At 34.0% G+C, this 19,098-nt stretch overlaps 1 protein-coding gene across 1 annotated transcript in view; it reads right to left on the reverse strand.

Moving 5' to 3' along the window:
- Window positions 1–527: 527 nt before the first annotated feature.
- LOC128657233 (gastrula zinc finger protein XlCGF26.1-like) overlaps window positions 528–19,098 on the reverse strand; it is a 106,348-nt gene continuing 87,777 nt past the window's right edge. The window contains exon 6 of the mRNA XM_053711498.1: window positions 528–1,892. Within this exon, the coding sequence (XP_053567473.1) occupies window positions 688–1,892 (1,205 nt within the window). The 3' untranslated portion in view covers window positions 528–687. The remainder of the gene's footprint in view (window positions 1,893–19,098) is intronic.

Genomic DNA, 19,098 nt, shown 5'->3' on the forward strand with positions numbered 1-19,098 from the left:
AAAAGGTTGGAAAACATATTTTTATTACAATTTAAATAAAAAAGGTTGTAAACAATACAGTTTGAGTTTACTCAACTCTATGGTCAAAACATTTGTCGATTTATAAATGCATTAAGTAACTTTTCTAAAATAAATTAATAGAGAATAGTGTTTTTCTATAGAAATTAGCAATTGAAAATCAAAAGAAGAAAAAAATCAGCACAATTAATTTTATGTAGCCTATCCTTATCCAGACAAGTTTTTTTTTTGGAAGCCTCTTAACATAGGGGCTCACTCTGTAAACCTATACACCTAGTCAATTAAAATTCCGGATAGGGAAATAGTCACCTTAGTGATCACCTGACTAGAATGCCCTCATCAAAAAGGGTTTACCAATATACAAATAAAGGCCTTTGGGTATATTTATACAACTTTAAACTGCACATAGGGCTCCCTTCTATAAACGTTTACTCAAATAAATACATGTTTTTTTTGTGCCTTGTGATCACTTGTCTATTCAAGCCTATACAGGGTCCCTGAACCCCCCCCACACACACACACACTGTGATGAGCACACTACACTATCTCATAACTGCAGATTAGGTGCAAAGGGGCCTCAAACAGCTACAAAAGAATGTCCCCAGAGTATATGTAATCATGAGCACTCTAGGTATTGTGCAGATGATGCTTATGTATCACCCTCTGCACTTACAAGGTTAATCTATGATTTCCCTGATTCCCTTCAATATGAATTCTCTCATGAGTAATAAGATTTGTTTTCCGAGTAAAGCATTTACCACATTCAAAACATGAAAATCCTTTCTGTCCTGTATGACTTTTCCGATGTGTAATAAGATTTGATTTCCAGGTAAAACATTTCCCACATTCAGAACATGGAAATGCTTTCTTTCCTGTATGAATTTGCTGATGAGAAATAAGAGTTGATTTCAGAGTAAAACATTTCCCACATTCAGAACATGAAAATGCTTTCTCCTTTGTATGACTTTTCTGATGAGTGATAAGATTTGATCTCTGAGTAAAACGTTTCCCACATTCAAAACATAAAAATGCTTTCTCTCCTGTATGAATTTTCATATGTTCACTAAGATATGATTTCTTGGAAAAACATTTCCCACATTCAGAACATGAAAATGCTTTTTCTTCCAAATGAACTTTCTGATGATTAATAAGATTTGTTTTCCGAGTAAAGCATTTACCACATTCAAAACATGAAAATCCTTTCTCTCCTGTATGACTTTTCCGATGTGTAATAAGATTTGATTTCCAGGTAAAACATTTCCCACATTCAGAACATGAAAATGCTTTTTTTCCTGTATGAATTTGCTGATGAGAAATAAGAGTTGATTTCAGAGTAAAACATTTCCCACATTCAGAACATGAAAATGCTTTCTCCTTTGTATGAATTTTCTGATGAGTTATGAGATTTGATCTCTGAGCAAAACTTTTCCCACATTCAAAACATAAAAATGCTTTCTCTGCTGTATGGATTTTCAGATGTTCAATAAGATATGATTTCTTGGCAAAACGTTTCCCACATTCAGAACATGAAAATGCTTTCTCTTCTAAATGAATTTTCTGATGATTCCAAAGAGATGATTTCCAGATAAAACATTTCCCACATTCAAAACATGAAAATGCTTTCTTTCCTATATGAAGTGCCTGATGATTAATAAGAATTGATTTCCGACTAAAACATTTCCCACATTCCAAACATGAAAACACTTTCTTTGCTGTATGAATTTTCAGATGGTTAATAAGTTGTGATTTTGTGTTAAAACATTTCCCACATTCAGGACATACATTTCCTACATAGCTTGTTTGGTACTGAAGAAGATTGAAAGAAGCATCTGCACTCTGACCGTGACTAGGATTATTGTAGTTCAAGAAGGTATCTGTTGAACAGAAATACAATGGAATTATTATTTTGAAAACACTTTAACTATTCTGAATAAGCCTCCATGCTAAAACGTAAGGGCAGTTTACTGGACACTAGGGCATCCCATTTTTGTCAATCACTGTGTGTGGACATAACTTTTCTTGGCGCATGCACTCTAAAATTCCTCTGACATAGAAACATAGAATTTGACGTTAGATAGGAACTAAAAAGCCCATCAAGCCTACCCATATTACATGTTACTTTTTTCTTAGGATAGACTTTTGCATGTCCCAGGCATTTTTAAATTCCTTCACAGTCTTTGTGTTTACCACCTCAAATGGAAGTTTATTCCATGAATCCACCACCCTTTCTGTAAAAAAAAGTTTCCTCAAAATTCTCCTGAATCTGCTACCCTCTAACTTTAGATTGTGACCCCTTATTTTGGCATTTATATTTTTGTGGAAAATGCTTTCAGCTTCTACTTTATTAAGTCCCTTCATATATTTGAAGGTTTCTATCATGTCACCTATTTCCCTTCTATCCTCTAAACAATACATATTTAGATCATAGAGTCTTTCTTTGTATGTTTTATATTTTAGACCATGTACCATTTTAGTAGCCCTCTTTTGGGCAGCTTCTAGTTTATTTATATATTTCTGAATATATAGTCTCCAGAACTGTACACAGTATTCCAGATTTAGCCTAACTAATGATCTGTAAAGTGGCATAAGGACCTTGCTGTTTCTGCTACTAATACTTTTCCCAATGCAGCCAAGTATTTGACTGGCCTTACTGGCTGCACTACTGCAGTGTGTACCAAAATTTAAATCATCTAAAATAATAATTCCCAAGTCCCTTTCTTCTTTATTTACAGACAGTAATGTACTATTGAGACTATAATTGGCCTTTGGGTTTTTGGATCCTATATGACCAGTCCTCTAGTATGTTTGTTTTTTTGCTGAAATAATTTTTATTATTTTCCAGAAAAAGAATAAAAGAAACAAATACAAACATAAATAAACTAAATACAACATAACATAACAATGCACAGCTGTACAATATATGTATAAATATTTTGTAAAGTTCTGTACTTCAAGCCTTTTCATTACAGATTAGTCATTCAAATTACTCATTTCATCCTACTCTGTAAATATAAATCATAACACATTTCCTATATGTGGAAGACTCCTTCCTTTACCCTGACATCTTCTGGTTTTATCATAAAACATAATATAAGGTTCCCACTCAACAAGGAATTGGTCTTCTTTGTCTAATATTTTTGCTGAGAGTGCCGTTCTATGATAATGATATTCTAATTTGCTTAGTATATGTGTAAAAGAAGGGGGTTCCGACTTCCAGTTTTTGGCAATACCCAGTCTAGTGATAGTATAGATCATTTCTGTTAACTTACGATGGTGGTTAAGAATGTCTTCATTGGGAAAGTGTAGCAAAGCGTGTTCTGGTTTTAGGTTTATATCCTTAGATAAAAGTATACCAATGAATTTTGCGGCATCTTCCCAAATTTTCCTAACTCCAGGACAGCTCCACCACATATGGAGATAAGTGCCTAACTCCCCACAGCCTCTATAGCAATAATTTTTATCTTTATCTGGTGTGTTATGAGACCTTGTTGAGTGTAGATACCATTTGAAAGCCACTTTCATATAATTTTCTTTTAGGGCTGCATTCACTGTGAATGCCATACCTCTATGTAGGTGTGTTTCCCACTGGTCTACTGGCCAGTTCTTATTTAATTCATTTTCCCACTTTATAATAAAAGCAGGTTTGTCTGTTTTTCTAGCAGTATTGAATATCGAGTAAAGCTTGGATATTATGCTTTTCAAATTCTGCTTTGATAGCTAAATCCTCTCAAAAGCTGTGTCTGGACCCTCCAATCCACCCCCCAACACCTCTTTAATTCTTGAAATCAGCTGTGAATAATGGAACCATTGGGGTCCTACTATATTATTTAAGTTTATGTAATGTTCATAGGAAATGGGTTTATTTTGCCTTAATACATCTGCTATTCTGAGACCTTTGTTTGACCATTTTGCACCAATGGATATTTCCATTGGCGAACCCAAAATGATTAGAGGAGTTAGTGTAGATTTTTGGTTAAGTAAGGGGAATTTATGTGTAAGGTTATCCCATAATCTTATAGTGTGTTCTATAGCTATAAATTTGTCTTTTCTGTGTGGTCTTTCCTTCTTGGTAGTCCACAAGATATTATCTATCCGATTAACCCCAATGAGATCAGACTCCAACTCGACCCATTGTTTATCTCCCACAGACTTACTCCAATGCAGTGTTTGAGCCATAGGTGCAGCATAATAATATGATATCATGTTCGGTATCCCTATACCCCCCTCCTTCCTATTCCTGGACATAACTTGCTTATTTATACGTGCCCTCTTTCCCTGCCATAGAAATTGTAGGAGGTCTTTCTGAACTGTAAGCAATTCTCGAATCGGTACTGTTACTGGTAAAGATCGGAAAAGGTATAGAATTTTGGGTAAAACTGTCATCTTCGTCGTGACAATTCTTCCAAATAGGGATATTTTAAATTTGGACCATTTCTCTAGTAATTTTCTAATATTTTTAAACATTGTAGTGTAATTTTCCTCATATAATTTATTTGTTCTAGCTGTCAAGTTAATTCCCAAATATTTTAGCTTATTTTTAGGCCACTTAAAAGAGAAATTGATCTCCAAAAATGTTTTCATCTGGGGAGGGATCTGCACTCCTATCGCTTCACACTTGTCCTCATTGATCTTGTATCCTGACAATTTCCCAAATTTTTTAATGGTGGAGTAAAGGGGTGGTAGGGATAGAAGCGGTTTAGTAAGTGTTAGTATCATCTGCAAAGAGTGATATTTTGTAGTCATGTGAACCAATTTGAATTCCTGCAATATCTTGATTGTCCCTAATTTTAATCGCTAATGGTTCTATACTCAGGGCAAACAGAAGGGGAGACAGGGGACACCCCTGTCTTGTCCCATTCCGAATTTTAATATTTTTAGACTGATATCCGGCCACTCTTATAAATGCTTCTGGGTTCGAGTATAGTTTCAAAATAGCTTTATGAAATGGGCCAATTATACCCATTTTATTTAAGATGGGGTGAAGATAATTCCAGTTAACCCTATCAAATGCCTTCTCTGCATCCAAGGCTAGGAACAGAGAAGGCATTGATTTGTTCTTTGTGTAATTTAAGAGATCTATGATTTTGCGGGTGTTGTCTAGAGCTTCTCTTAGTTTGATGAAGCCGACTTGGTCTTTATGGATTAAATTTGGTATCACTAAGTTTAATCTGTTCGCTAATATCTTGGTGAAAAGTTTAATATCTTGATTAATAAGTGAAATGGGTCTGTAATTTTGACAATATTGGAGACTCTTTCCTGGTTTAGAAACTACTGAGATTCTGGCTAGCAGCATATCTGGGGGTACATCATTACCTTGCATAATTTTTTTAATATCACTGTTCATTTGATCAACCCTCCTGGAACATCAACTCTGTTACAAATTTTCATATTATCAGCAAACAAGCAAACCTTCCTCTTAAGCCCACTTCCAATATCACTTATGAACATGTTAAATAGGCCCAAGAACTGACCGTTGAGGAACACCATTAGTAACTGATGCCTCATTTAAATGTACTCCATTAATTAAAACCCTTTGTCGTCTATCTTTAAGCCAGCATTCTACCCACTTAACAATCTTAGCATCTACTCCAAGGCAATACATTTTGTGAATAAGTTTGTTGTGTGGGACGGTGTCAAATGCTTTGCTAAAGTCTAGATATGCAACATCTACGGCTCCTCCCTGGTCTATTAATTTAGTTACATGGTCAAAGAAATAAATTAGATTAGTCTGACATGATCTTCCAGCAGTGAAATCATGCTGTCCTTTGTCTTCAAAGTTGTTTGTCTGACTGAAATACACAAGTCTTTCCTTTAAAAGAGTTTCCATTAATTTCCCTGCAATTGAGGTCAGTGTCCTTTTAAATGACGTTTGTAACATACATAGGTTGTGAAAGGAATAATGAACTGATCACACTCATTGTAGTTACTTGGTTGCTCAGAAAATCACAAAACAGTGATCTAACCCCTGCTAGCCCTAACCCACATGGACAATGAATGACTTAAATCACAGCTGTAAACCACCGACACAGCAGTAGTTTAATCATTTAATTTTCTGTAACACACAAAGGAAAAAACGGACCTTTAATTCTAAGCCAGCCCCACATGCTACAAGACATGGTGGAAAGATCAAAATATGTCTGCTACAAGGAGACAAAGAAGCTAGAAAAAAGAAAGTGTCTGTGCCAGAATTTCAGGCAATACAAAGGGGAGAGGTATTTAGGATTAACAAATATGAGTTACTGAGTTTTTCAGATGGTGTAAAGTTTGTTAAACTTTACACTAATGCAACAGAACGGCAGGTGGAACATGGAGAGGAATTAGCAGCAGAAATAAAGTGAGGTTTTTGTGACACTTTATAGATTACACCTTGTATACTATGTACAAATCTTAAAACAACATTTATAGAAGCAAACACATTACACATTCTTTGAAGGGACATAAAACACACATTTTTTCTTTCATGATTCAGATAGATCATGCAATTTTAAGCAACTCTCCTATTATCAATTTTTCTTAATTCTCTTAGTATCTTTATTTGAAAAGCCGGCCTGTAAGCTAAGGAGCCGTCCTTGGGTAATGATTGCTTATTGGTGGCTACATTAAGCCACCAATCAGCAAGTGCTATCCAGGTACTGAACCAAAAATAAGCCAGCTACTAAGCTTAGATTCCTGCTTTTCAAATAAAGATAGCAAGAGAACAAAGGAAAATTATAAGATGAGTACATTTGAAAGCTGCTTAAAAATACATGCTCTATCTGAATCATGAAAGAAAAAAATTGGGTTTAGTATCCCTTTAAATAACTTTTCAATTTAATTGATCAAAATTTCGTTCTCTTGGTATCCTTTGCTGAAAAGCATGGAAGTAAAACTCAGCTGAATGCATGTGTCTGCAGCACTATATGGCAGCAGTTGTGCAAGAATACTGTACGTTAGCAAGAGCACTAGATGGCAGCACTTTTACCTCCAGTTGTGCTCTAGACTCAACTAAGAAAAACATTCAAATATGTATACATATATATATATATATATATATATATATATATATATATATATATATATATATATATATATATATATCAATATCTCTCTCTCTCTCTATATATATATATATATATATCAATATCTCTCTCTCTCTATATATATATATATATATATATATATATATATATCAATCTCTCTCTCTCTCTCTCTCTATATATATATATATATATATATATATATATATATATATCAATATCTCTCTCTCTCTATATATATATATATATATATATATATATATATATATATCAATCTCTCTCTCTCTCTCTATATATATATATCAATATCTCTCTCTCTCTCTCTATATATATATATATATATATATATATATATATCAATATCTCTCTCTCTCTATATATATATATATATATATCAATCTCTCTCTCTCTCTCTATATATATATATATATATATATATATATATATATCAATATCTCTCTCTCTCTCTATATATATATATATATATATATATATATATCTCTCTCGCTCTATATATATATATATATATATATATATCAATATTTCTCTCTCTATATATATATATCAATATCTCTCTCTCTCTCTATATATATATATATATATATATATATCAATATCTCTCTCTCTCTCTCTCTCTATATATATATATATATATATATATCAGTATCTCTCTCTCTCTCTCTCTCTCTATATATATATATATATATATATATATATATATCAATATCTCTCTCTCTCTATATATATATATATGTCAATAGTAAGCAGATATCTGGTATTGTCAAAAAACATTGGCATATTTTAAAAAATAATTATCAGGATATAAAAGAATTTCAATCTTTTCCATTACTATCATATAAAAGACCTAAAAACTTAAAGGATTATTTAATCAAAACTGATATAGGTAGTAGTAAGACAAGGATGTCACTTTCAAAAAAGAAAGGCACTTTTCCCTGTTACAATTGTTCACATTGTAGTTGTGTGATTAAAGGCAGTGAGGTTGTCCACCCATACACGGGTAAAAAATATAGGATTAATGGTTTGTTTACTTGTCAAACGGATCATGTCATATATTCTCTAAAATGTCCCTGTGGATTAATATACATAGGGGAAACTACCCAAAAAATGAAAGACAGACTCACACAACACAAATATACCATACGTAAGGCCATCTCAGATTTACCTGTATCTGCACACTTTAAAGAGAAAAACCATAATGTTAACCAGTTAAGGTTTCAAATCCTTGAACATGTTCCAATACAGAGAAGGGGACAGGATAGAGTTAAAAAACTACAGCAGAGAGAGGTTATTTGGATCAATAGACTAGAAAGTATGCACCCTAAAGGTTTAAATAAAGACTATAACCTGTTCTTGTTTCTATAATGAGTTGATTGTGATAACTTACTGTAAACTTTTTCTCTATGATTTAGATCAAGATTCACATAAAGAAAAGAGAACAACTTGAAAAAAGAGATGTGCTGAATAACATAATATAAAATAGGTTGTTTGAAAAAACATAAGGTTTTTATTTCGAATGCTGTTGTTATGGTTTACATATAGTAAATAATATTTGAGTGTGTGCATTCCCCTGTTTAACATCCATCAGAGAAAAAACATATCTTGCAAGATTAGAATTTAGTTGTTAGTTTGATTACTGTTTTTAATATAATAAAGATTTTTTTAAATAGCATTAATAAATGGTAATGAAAAATCACTAACATGAAAGTATCTCACATAATTCACAGATAAGATAATGAACTGTTAAGGTCACTTTATATTTTCTTCATATTAACACTAAATATTTAATAATAAGAAGGTGTTTAAAGAATTACATAGGTTGAAAATCACAAGGTTTTTTGTATAAGAAATGCATAGTTATGATTATGAAACAAAATCACTGTTTATTGATTATTTTTATTCTGTTGAAGGAATATGTATTATCACAATTGTAATTATTTACACCTGTGTTGTGTCACATGGACTGCCTATAAAAGGTGGAGTTGGATTATGTACTAATCACTTGGCTTGAGAAAGGGCAGAAGCCCGAAACGTCGCCTGTATTTCACTGCTTGTAATAAAAATGTTTTAAAAAAAACAACTTGGAGTGCTGCAGCCATTTCTATTTTGCATATTAATACCTGTCAAGGTGAGACAGCGGCTGCTTGCACCCTTACCGAGGACAGACTTGGTGCTGGACGTTAACTTGTTTGTATAATCAATTCACCAGTCAATAGCACAATTCTTAACAAAATTATTCTATATACAAGCTATGGAGATTCAACAAGATGTGTTTACGTTCTCTGATGTGGAGGCTGCAGCTATTGCCACTCTTGTAAGAGGCCCACGGGACTTTCTGGCTATCCCAGATACAGACCTATGTTCTAAACAGTGGGAACGTGAAAAAAAGAAAGAGGTGAATTGGGAATTACATTCCTCTACTCTTGCTGAATATTACAAGTTCGCGCGAATCCCGAGAGGCCTGAGAGTGTCATTAAGACCGACACTCTTTATGGAAGACAAAGAATACTGTTCAACCTTTGAAAAGATTCTTAACAAGTGTTCCTTTGATCTTATGATTCTGACGATACAACGTATACAAAAAGAGATACAAACGAACCAACAGAAGATACAAGCATTGGAGGTCAGTTTACAGGAAAAATTGTCCATCACTGATTTTAATACTCTGAAGGCTGACTTGGATACAAAATTGGATGAATTTAGAAAAGGCAATGAAGAAAAGAAAAGAATCAAGTTCTCTAGAGATGCGGACGATTAGCTGTATGGTCACGTGTACAGATGGGAGTCCCGCGAGACGCGAATGCCCAGAGGTGACGTCAGACGCCAGAGTCGTCGAGGAAGAGAACGCCAAACACGATCTGAGGCTAGCGATTCATCACGAAACAACTCAGTGGGGACTATCTCCCAGTTCCAGTCTCCCTCTCCTTCTTCTTTTTCCCTACAGGTACCGGGCCAAGATGGAGGCGGAGGGGCGGCCGAAAATACCAGAGGCAACGCAAGTCGGCCACCGAAAGGACGTCGGGTGAAACGGTAAATGATTTAGTAACATAGTAACATAGTAACATAGTAGATAAGGTTGAAAAAAAGACTGAAGTCCATCGAGTTCAACCTATACAAATCTAAAATACTTACAAAAAGCTCCAGTTAAGATTAAATAACCCCATTAAAATGTGACCCATTTAATACTAGCAATCATATCCATGAATTTTGTTAGTATACAGAAACTTATCCAGACTATTTTTAAATGTATCTATGGTATTGGCATTCACTACCTCCTTTGGTAATGAGTTCCACAATTTTATTGCTCTCACAGTGAAAAAACGTTTCCGTTGCAGGAGATTAAATCTCCTTTCCTCCAACCTTAAATTATGACCTCTTGTCAGAAACAATTTTCTTGGAATAAACAGAGCTTCTGCCATCTCTGTATATGGGCCTTGAATATATTTATATAAAGTAATCATGTCACCTCTCAAGCGCCTTTTTTCTAAAGAAAACAGACCCAGTTTGGCTAGCCTCTCCTCATAGGTTAATTTCTCCAATCCCCTTATTAGCTTTGTGGCCCTTCTCTGAACTTTTTCTAGTTCTGCAATATCTTTTTTAGCAATTGGTCCCCAGAACTGCACTCCAAACTCAAGGTGAGGTCTTACCAGGGCTTTATATAATGACAGAATTATGCTTTCCTCCCTTGAATCAATACCTCTTTTAATACATGCTAGTATCTTATTAGCCTTTGAAGCCGCTGCCCTGCATTGTGCACCCATCTTTAGCTTGTTATCTATTACTACTCCCAAATCCCTTTCCTCCTGTGTTTGGCTAAGTCTTGTCCCATTTAAAAAATACGTAGCCTGCTTATTTTTACTTCCAAAATGTAGAACCTTGCATTTTTCCGTATTAAATCTCATTTTCCATTCACTTGCCCATAGTTCTAATTTTAGCAAATCCCTTTGTAAAGACAGTTCGTCCTGCTCTGACCTTATGACCTTACTTAACTTAGTATCATCTGCAAAAATAGAGATGTCGCTATTTAATCCTTGCTCCAAGTCATTTATAAAAATATTAAAAAGAACAGGGCCCAGTACTGATCCCTGGGGGACGCCACTGATTACCTTTGTCCAATCTGAGTATGATCCATTTACTACTACTCGTTGCTCCCTATCTTTTATCCAGTTATTTATCCATGAGCTAACATTTTCAGCTATTCCCAGTCCCTTAATTTTGTGCATTAATCTCTCATGTGGCACTGTATCAAATGCCTTTGCAAAATCTAAGTATATCACATCCACTGATTCCCCTTTATCTATATTTTGACTTACTTCCTCGTAGAATCTAATCAGATTAGTTTGACATGATCTATTTCTCCTAAAGCCATGCTGATTAGAACTCATAATCTTGTTTACACGAATATGTTCATCAATATAATCCCTTATAATCCCTTCAAATATCTTCCCCACTATTGATGTCAGACTAACTGGTCTATAGCTTCCTGGATCATCCCTGCTTCCCTTTTTGAAGAGTGGCACCACATCAGCTTTACGCCAATCCTGGGGTACCATGCCTGAGGATAATGAGTCTTGAAAAATTAAGAGTAAAGGTTTGTCTATAACAGTGCTAAGTTCCCTCAACACCCTTGGGTGTATTCCATCTGGGCCTGGAGTTTTATTTACCTTAATATTTTCCAGTTTTTTCCTGATATCCTCTAAACAAAACCCAGTTAGTGGTATGGACTGGCATGTTCTATTATGTTCAAAAGTATCATTCAATGGTTCTTCTCTTGTGTATACTGAAGAAAAAAACTGGTTTAGTACCTCAGCCTTCTCCCTGTCATTATTTATCATGCTACCCTCCACACATTTTAATGTACCTATATTATCCTTCTTAGATTTTTTGCTATTTATGTACTTAAAGAACCTTTTAGGGTTAGACTTAGAATCCTTAGCAATTAATTTTTCATTTTCAATTTTGGCTAATTTGATTGCTTTTTTGCATGCTTTGTTACATTCCTTATAAATATTGTATGCTGAGTCTGTACTATTTTCTTTTAATAATTTAAATGCCCTACGTTTTTTCCTAATTTCTCTTAACACATTTTTATTTAGCCATAATGGCTTTGTTTTTTTATTTTTACTTTTATAACCATATGGTATGTGTTGATATGTATATTTATTTAACACATTTTTAAATATTATCCATTTATTCTCTGTATTTTTATTAGAAAATACATTGTCCCAATTTATATTATTTAATGATTTCCTTAAATCGTTGAATTTTGCTTTCTTGAAATTAAAAGTCTTAGTTAAGCCTTTAAAACACTGCATTTGAAAATAGATTTCAAATGTGACCATGTTATGATCACTGTTACCCAAATGTTCTTTAACTTCTATGTTTGATATTATATCTGTATTGTTTGATAGCACTAAATCCAATATAGCTTTACTCCTAGTTGGCTCCTCTATTAATTGTGACAAGAAGTTATCCCTGAGAACATTTAAAAATCTATCCCCCTTAGCCGAATTACTAGTTTCATTGGCCCAGTTTATATCAGGGTAGTTAAAATCTCCCATAATTACAGCACTGTTATTAGCAGCCTTACCTATTTGGATAAGTAGTTGAGTTTCCTCCGGGTCACTAATGTTGGGAGGCTTGTAGCATGTTCCTAGTAATATTTTTTTAGGATTTTTCCCCCCACTCTTTATTTCAACCCACAGGGTCTCTACATTGTCACTTGAATCATAAATATCTTCCCTTATTGTAGGTTTAAGGTTAGGTTTAATATACATGCAGATTCCTCCACCCCTTTTATTATTCCTGTCCCTCCTAAATAATGTATACCCCTCTAAGTTAACTGCCCAGTCATGTGAATCATCCCACCAAGTTTCAGTTATACTGATAACATCATAGTCCTCTTCTGCAACTAAGAGCGTCAGCTCCCCCATTTTACCTGTCATGCTTCTTGCATTTGTTGTCATACATTTAATTTTCATGTGCTTTCTGCTGCTACTCGGTGTGCTTTCCTCTATATTTTCTAATGTGACATTTCTTAAGTCATCCCTTCCTTGAGATATTAAGGGATTGTCATATTCACAGACTGATCTCTCTGTTCTATTTTGTTCTAACTGACCCTCCCCCCCTTTGCCTAGTTTAAAAGGTTCTCTAAACGTGCTACCATCCTTTCCCCCAACACACCTGCACCCATGTCATTCAGGTGCAATCCATCCTTACTGTACAAATTGTACCCTAGTGAAAAATCAGCCCAGTGTTCTAAAAAGTCAAACCCCTCATTTTTACACCATGTCTTTAGCCATGAATTAACAGACCTTAACTCCTTCTGCCTTACTGAATTAGCACACGGCACTGGTAATATCTCAGAAAATATTACTTTGGAGGTCCTTGCTTTAAGCTTGCTACCTAACTCCCTGAAGTCATTTTTTAGGACTCTCCATCTCCCACCGATTCCTTCATTAGTACCAATATGCACCATGACTGCAGGATCAGACCCACATCCCTCTAACAATCTATCAATACGCTCCACAATATGCCTAACACGAGCCCCTGGAAGACAGCAAACTGTTCTATGTAAAGGGTCTGGATGACAAATTACCCTATCAACCTTCCTAATAATAGAGTCTCCTACCACCAACATCTGCCTCTGGCCCTGACTTGTATGCCCCTCTTCCATGACTGAAGGACTGCCCACCATAGTATGCTCCTCTTCCACAGCTAAAGGACTGTTCACTATACTAGGCAACACAGCCCTCTCTGACACTGCCACCCCTGAACTGATATCCCCAACATCTTCACTTAATCTTGCAAATCTATTGGGGTGTACCAGCTCAGAACTGGCCTGTCTCTTCCGCTTACTTCGCCCTCTTACTGTGACCCAGCTACATCCTGGAGTCTCCTCATCTGAATCCTCCCCATTCCCACTGCTGGAACCATTGACAACCAGCTCAGTCCTATCCATTTCCCTTTCAAGTGTCTGAATTTCATGTAGTGTTGCAATTCGTTCCTCCAGATCCCCAATACGAGTTTCTAAAGAGACAATATGCTCGCACTTGCCACAAACATATAATCCCAGAAGCGGCTGCTCCAGTGATGCAAACATGTGGCAAGCTGTACACTGAATGAGATTCTCACACATTCTTAATAAAAGGTTTAACTTTTAACTTGTAACCCCAAAACCTTGTTTGCCTAACTACCTTGGATAGCTAACTATAATACTTAAACAGACAATCTTACTTTAACAGAGAATCAATACAGCAACCCTTAAAGAGCAAGCTCCCAGAGTAAATGTGCTAAATTTATAATCTAGCTAGGCCCAAACAGCTGAAAAAAATCCCACCCCTAATTACCCACACAGGAAACAAGAAAAAAAAAAATATTTAGATACAAACCAACAGTTATTTTGTTTTATAAAATGCAACCCTTGCAAAGCAAAATATTTATGAATTAGCTTTGTTAGCTAACTATAATACTTAAACAGACAATCTTACTTTAACAGAGAATCAATACAGCAACCCTTAAAGAGCAAGCTCCCAGAGTAAATGTGCTAAATTTATAATCTAGCTAGGCCCAAACAGCTGAAAAAAATCCCACCCCTAATTACCCACACAGGAAACAAGAAAAAAAAAATATTTAGATACAAACCAACAGTTATTTTGTTTTATAAAATGCAACCCTTGCAAAGCAAAATATTTATGAATTAGCTTTGTTAGCTAACTATAATACTTAAACAGACAATCTTACTTTAACAGAGAATCAATACAGCAACCCTTAAAGAGCAAGCTCCCAGAGTAAATGTGCTAAATTTATAATCTAGCTAGGCCCAAACAGCTGAAAAAAAAATCCCACCCCTAATTACCCACACAGGAAACAAGAAAAAAAAAATATTTAGATACAAACCAACAGTTATTTTGTTTTATAAAATGCAACCCTTGCAAAGCAAAATATTTATGAATTAGCTTTGTTAGCTAACTATAATACTTAAACAGACAATCTTACTTTAACAGAGAATCAATACAGCAACCCTTAAAGAGTGATTAACATATCACAGGTACCGTTCACCGAAGGGGAATTGAACTTACTTAATAAGGGTTTGGGCTTTTGCCCTAGTAACACCATTAATTGTATGGACTTGGACATTGAGCTATATAGATTCTTTAGACAATTACGTCTTAAAGCTCACTTTTCTAGAATACCGTATAATGCTGTAAATTTGAATACTGTTAATGTTGATTGTTTGAAATTCTCAGATTTTGATCTAACTGCTAAGTCTAGCTTTATTCCGCCTACAAATTACCATCCTATTGAAACGTATATTACATTGGTAAATAAGGACATATAAAAACTTAAATATAATATCAGAGTACATAAGGGGATACAAATGAAGTACAATTTAACAGTTGAGGAGAAACAATCCCTTAATAAAATTATAAATAACCCTGATATAATTATTAAAAAAGCGGATAAGGGCGGGGCAATTATAATCATGGATAAAATAAAATACATAGAAGAAATAAACAATCAATTAAGGGACACCGAGGTATATGAAAAGCTTGACAATAATCCATTAAAAACAATACAAAATGAATTGAAAGTTATTGTCCAAAATGCCCTAGATAAAGGTATCATTGACCAGAAACTAAGTCAATATTTGCTAAAGAAAGAATGTATCACTCCCCTGATATATATACTTCCTAAAATTCACAAGTCCCTCATTAATCCACCGGGACGCCCCATTGTGGCAAGCGTTGATTCAGTCTTGTCAAATATAGCCACTTTTCTAGATAAAATACTTAAACCAATAGTGTCCAAACTATCATCTTATTTGGAGGATTCTACTGAATTCCTCAACAGGCTTAATGAGATTAAATTGAATGGCCAAGAAAACCCGATTCTAGTCACCTTAGATGTTAAAAATCTATACACAAGTATTCCCCATGTAGGGGGTGTACAATCAGTGAAACAATACTTGGTTAAGGAACAAATATATACAGGTTCACAAATTAATTTTATAATTGATTTATTGGCATTTGTATTGAACAACAATTATTTTCTATTTGGGGACATGTACTACCGGCAAAAGAGAGGCACCGCTATGGGTGCTAATATGGCGCCACCATACGCAGGCATATATATGGGCATGTTTGAAGACGATTTCATCTATCCTAATGAATTGTTTAAACAGTATGCTTGCGTATGGTGGCGCTATATAGATGATGTATTTATGATATGGTTAGGCAATGAAGATACTCTTGATGTTTTTCTTAAACAAATTAATTCTAACCCGGCTAATATTGAATTCACAATGCAGTATGATAGAAAATGTATTGATTTTCTGGATGTGACTGTAGCAATAGAAGAAAATAAGTTTAAAACTGATCTTTTTGTTAAAAAAACTGACAAAAATACGTTTCTATCATATACAAGTTGTCATCCAGAAAACACAATTAAATCTCTACCGAAGTCACAATACATTCGTGTTAAACGAATAGTGAGCGATGAAGATGTATGTAATAGAAGGTTACTTGAAATGGGACAAAAATTTAAACAAAGGGGTTACCCGATAAAAATATTGGATGATGAATTAAAAAAGGTCAATCAAATCCCTCGTAATCAACTTTTACAAAAAACATTGAAAAACAAACAGATGGAGAGAATTCCATTTGTGAGTACATACAATGTCAATAGTAAGCAGATATCTGGTATTGTCAAAAAACATTGGCATATTTTAAAAAATAATTATCAGGATATAAAAGAATTTCAATCTTTTCCATTACTATCATATAAAAGACCTAAAAACTTAAAGGATTATTTAATCAAAACTGATATAGGTAGTAGTAAGACAAGGATGTCATTTTCAAAAAAGAAAGGCACTTTTCCCTGTTACAATTGTTCACATTGTAGTTGTGTGATTAAAGGCAGTGAGGTTGTCCACCCATACACGGGTAAAAAATATAGGATTAATGGTTTGTTTACTTGTCAAACGGATCATGTCATATATTCTCTAAAATGTCCCTGTGGATTAATATACATAGGGGAAACTACCCAAAAAATGAAAGACAGACTCACACAACACAAATATACCATACGTAAGGCCATCTCAGATTTACCTGTATCTGCACACTTTAAAGAGAAAAACCATAATGTTAACCAGTTAAGGTTTCAAATCCTTGAACATGTTCCAATACAGAGAAGGGGACAGGATAGAGTTAAAAAACTACAGCAGAGAGAGGTTATTTGGATCAATAGACTAGAAAGTATGCACCCTAAAGGTTTAAATAAAGACTATAACCTGTTCTTGTTTCTATAATGAGTTGATTGTGATAACTTACTGTAAACTTTTTCTCTATGATTTAGATCAAGATTCACATAAAGAAAAGAGAACAACTTGAAAAAAGAGATGTGCTGAATAACATAATATAAAATAGGTTGTTTGAAAAAACATAAGGTTTTTATTTCGAATGCTGTTGTTATGGTTTACATATAGTAAATAATATTTGAGTGTGTGCATTCCCCTGTTTAACATCCATCAGAGAAAAAACATATCTTGCAAGATTAGAATTTAGTTGTTAGTTTGATTACTGTTTTTAATATAATAAAGATTTTTTTAAATAGCATTAATAAATGGTAATGAAAAATCACTAACATGAAAGTATCTCACATAATTCACAGATAAGATAATGAACTGTTAAGGTCACTTTATATTTTCTTCATATTAACACTAAATATTTAATAATAAGAAGGTGTTTAAAGAATTACATAGGTTGAAAATCACAAGGTTTTTTGTATAAGAAATGCATAGTTATGATTATGAAACAAAATCACTGTTTATTGATTATTTTTATTCTGTTGAAGGAATATGTATTATCACAATTGTAATTATTTACACCTGTGTTGTGTCACATGGACTGCCTATAAAAGGTGGAGTTGGATTATGTACTAATCACTTGGCTTGAGAAAGGGCAGAAGCCCGAAACGTCGCCTGTATTTCACTGCTTGTAATAAAAATGTTTTAAAAAAAACAACTTGGAGTGCTGCAGCCATTTCTATTTTGCATATTAATACCTGTCAAGGTGAGACAGCGGCTGCTTGCACCCTTACCGAGGACAGAATTGGTGCTGGACGTTAACTTGTTTATATATATATATATATATATATCAATCTCTCTCTCTCTCTCTCTCTCTCTCTCTCTCTCTCTCTCTCTCTCTCTCTCTCTCTCTCTCTCTCTCTCTCTCTCTCTCTCTCTCTCTCTCTCTCTCTCTCTCTCTCTCTCTCTCTCTCTCTCTCTCTCTCTCTCTCTCTCTCTCTCTCTCTCTCTCTCTCTCTCTCTATATATATATATATATATATATATATATATATATATATATATATATATATATATATATATACACACACACACACATCCATTTTAGCCCTTATCAGTCCAGCACCTTGTCATAAGCCATATTCCTTTAAATCACTGTTATAACATTTATTTCAATAATACTTTACATTTAATATTGTATGCATATGAGTGAAATAATGTGTATGCATATACTTTACATGTGTTTTGTTATATTCATGTCTCCAATAGCACTAAATTTTACAGCCCTATTTATGAATATATATGTAATAAAAGCGATAATAGTTAACCTTCTACTGTCGATTTATAAAAAATGGAACCCTTAGCTACGTTAAGATTCTCTGGTAAATCTTTTTTACCATTCACTTGTAATTATTATTATTATTATAATTATTATTATTATTCTTAGCGCAGCGTTGCATTAGGGAAATATACCCTGCACTGACAGATGCGCCACTTGTAATCTTACTCTAAATGTTTAGAAATTGGGCATGCATGACAGGTAAATTCTAAATAAATATATTATAAATAATCATTTAAACTTGTGTTACACACTAACCTGTGTCTGCTGTGTAACCATCTGATAAATATAACTGTTATTTACATGACACAAAATGATATAAACCTGAGCTACTCACTAACCTGTGTCTGCTGTGTAACCATCTGATAAATATAATTTACATGAGACAAAATTATATAAAC

The sequence above is a fragment of the Bombina bombina genome, chromosome 4 (genome assembly GCF_027579735.1).
Source record: "Bombina bombina isolate aBomBom1 chromosome 4, aBomBom1.pri, whole genome shotgun sequence".
Taxonomy (NCBI): domain Eukaryota; kingdom Metazoa; phylum Chordata; class Amphibia; order Anura; family Bombinatoridae; genus Bombina; species Bombina bombina.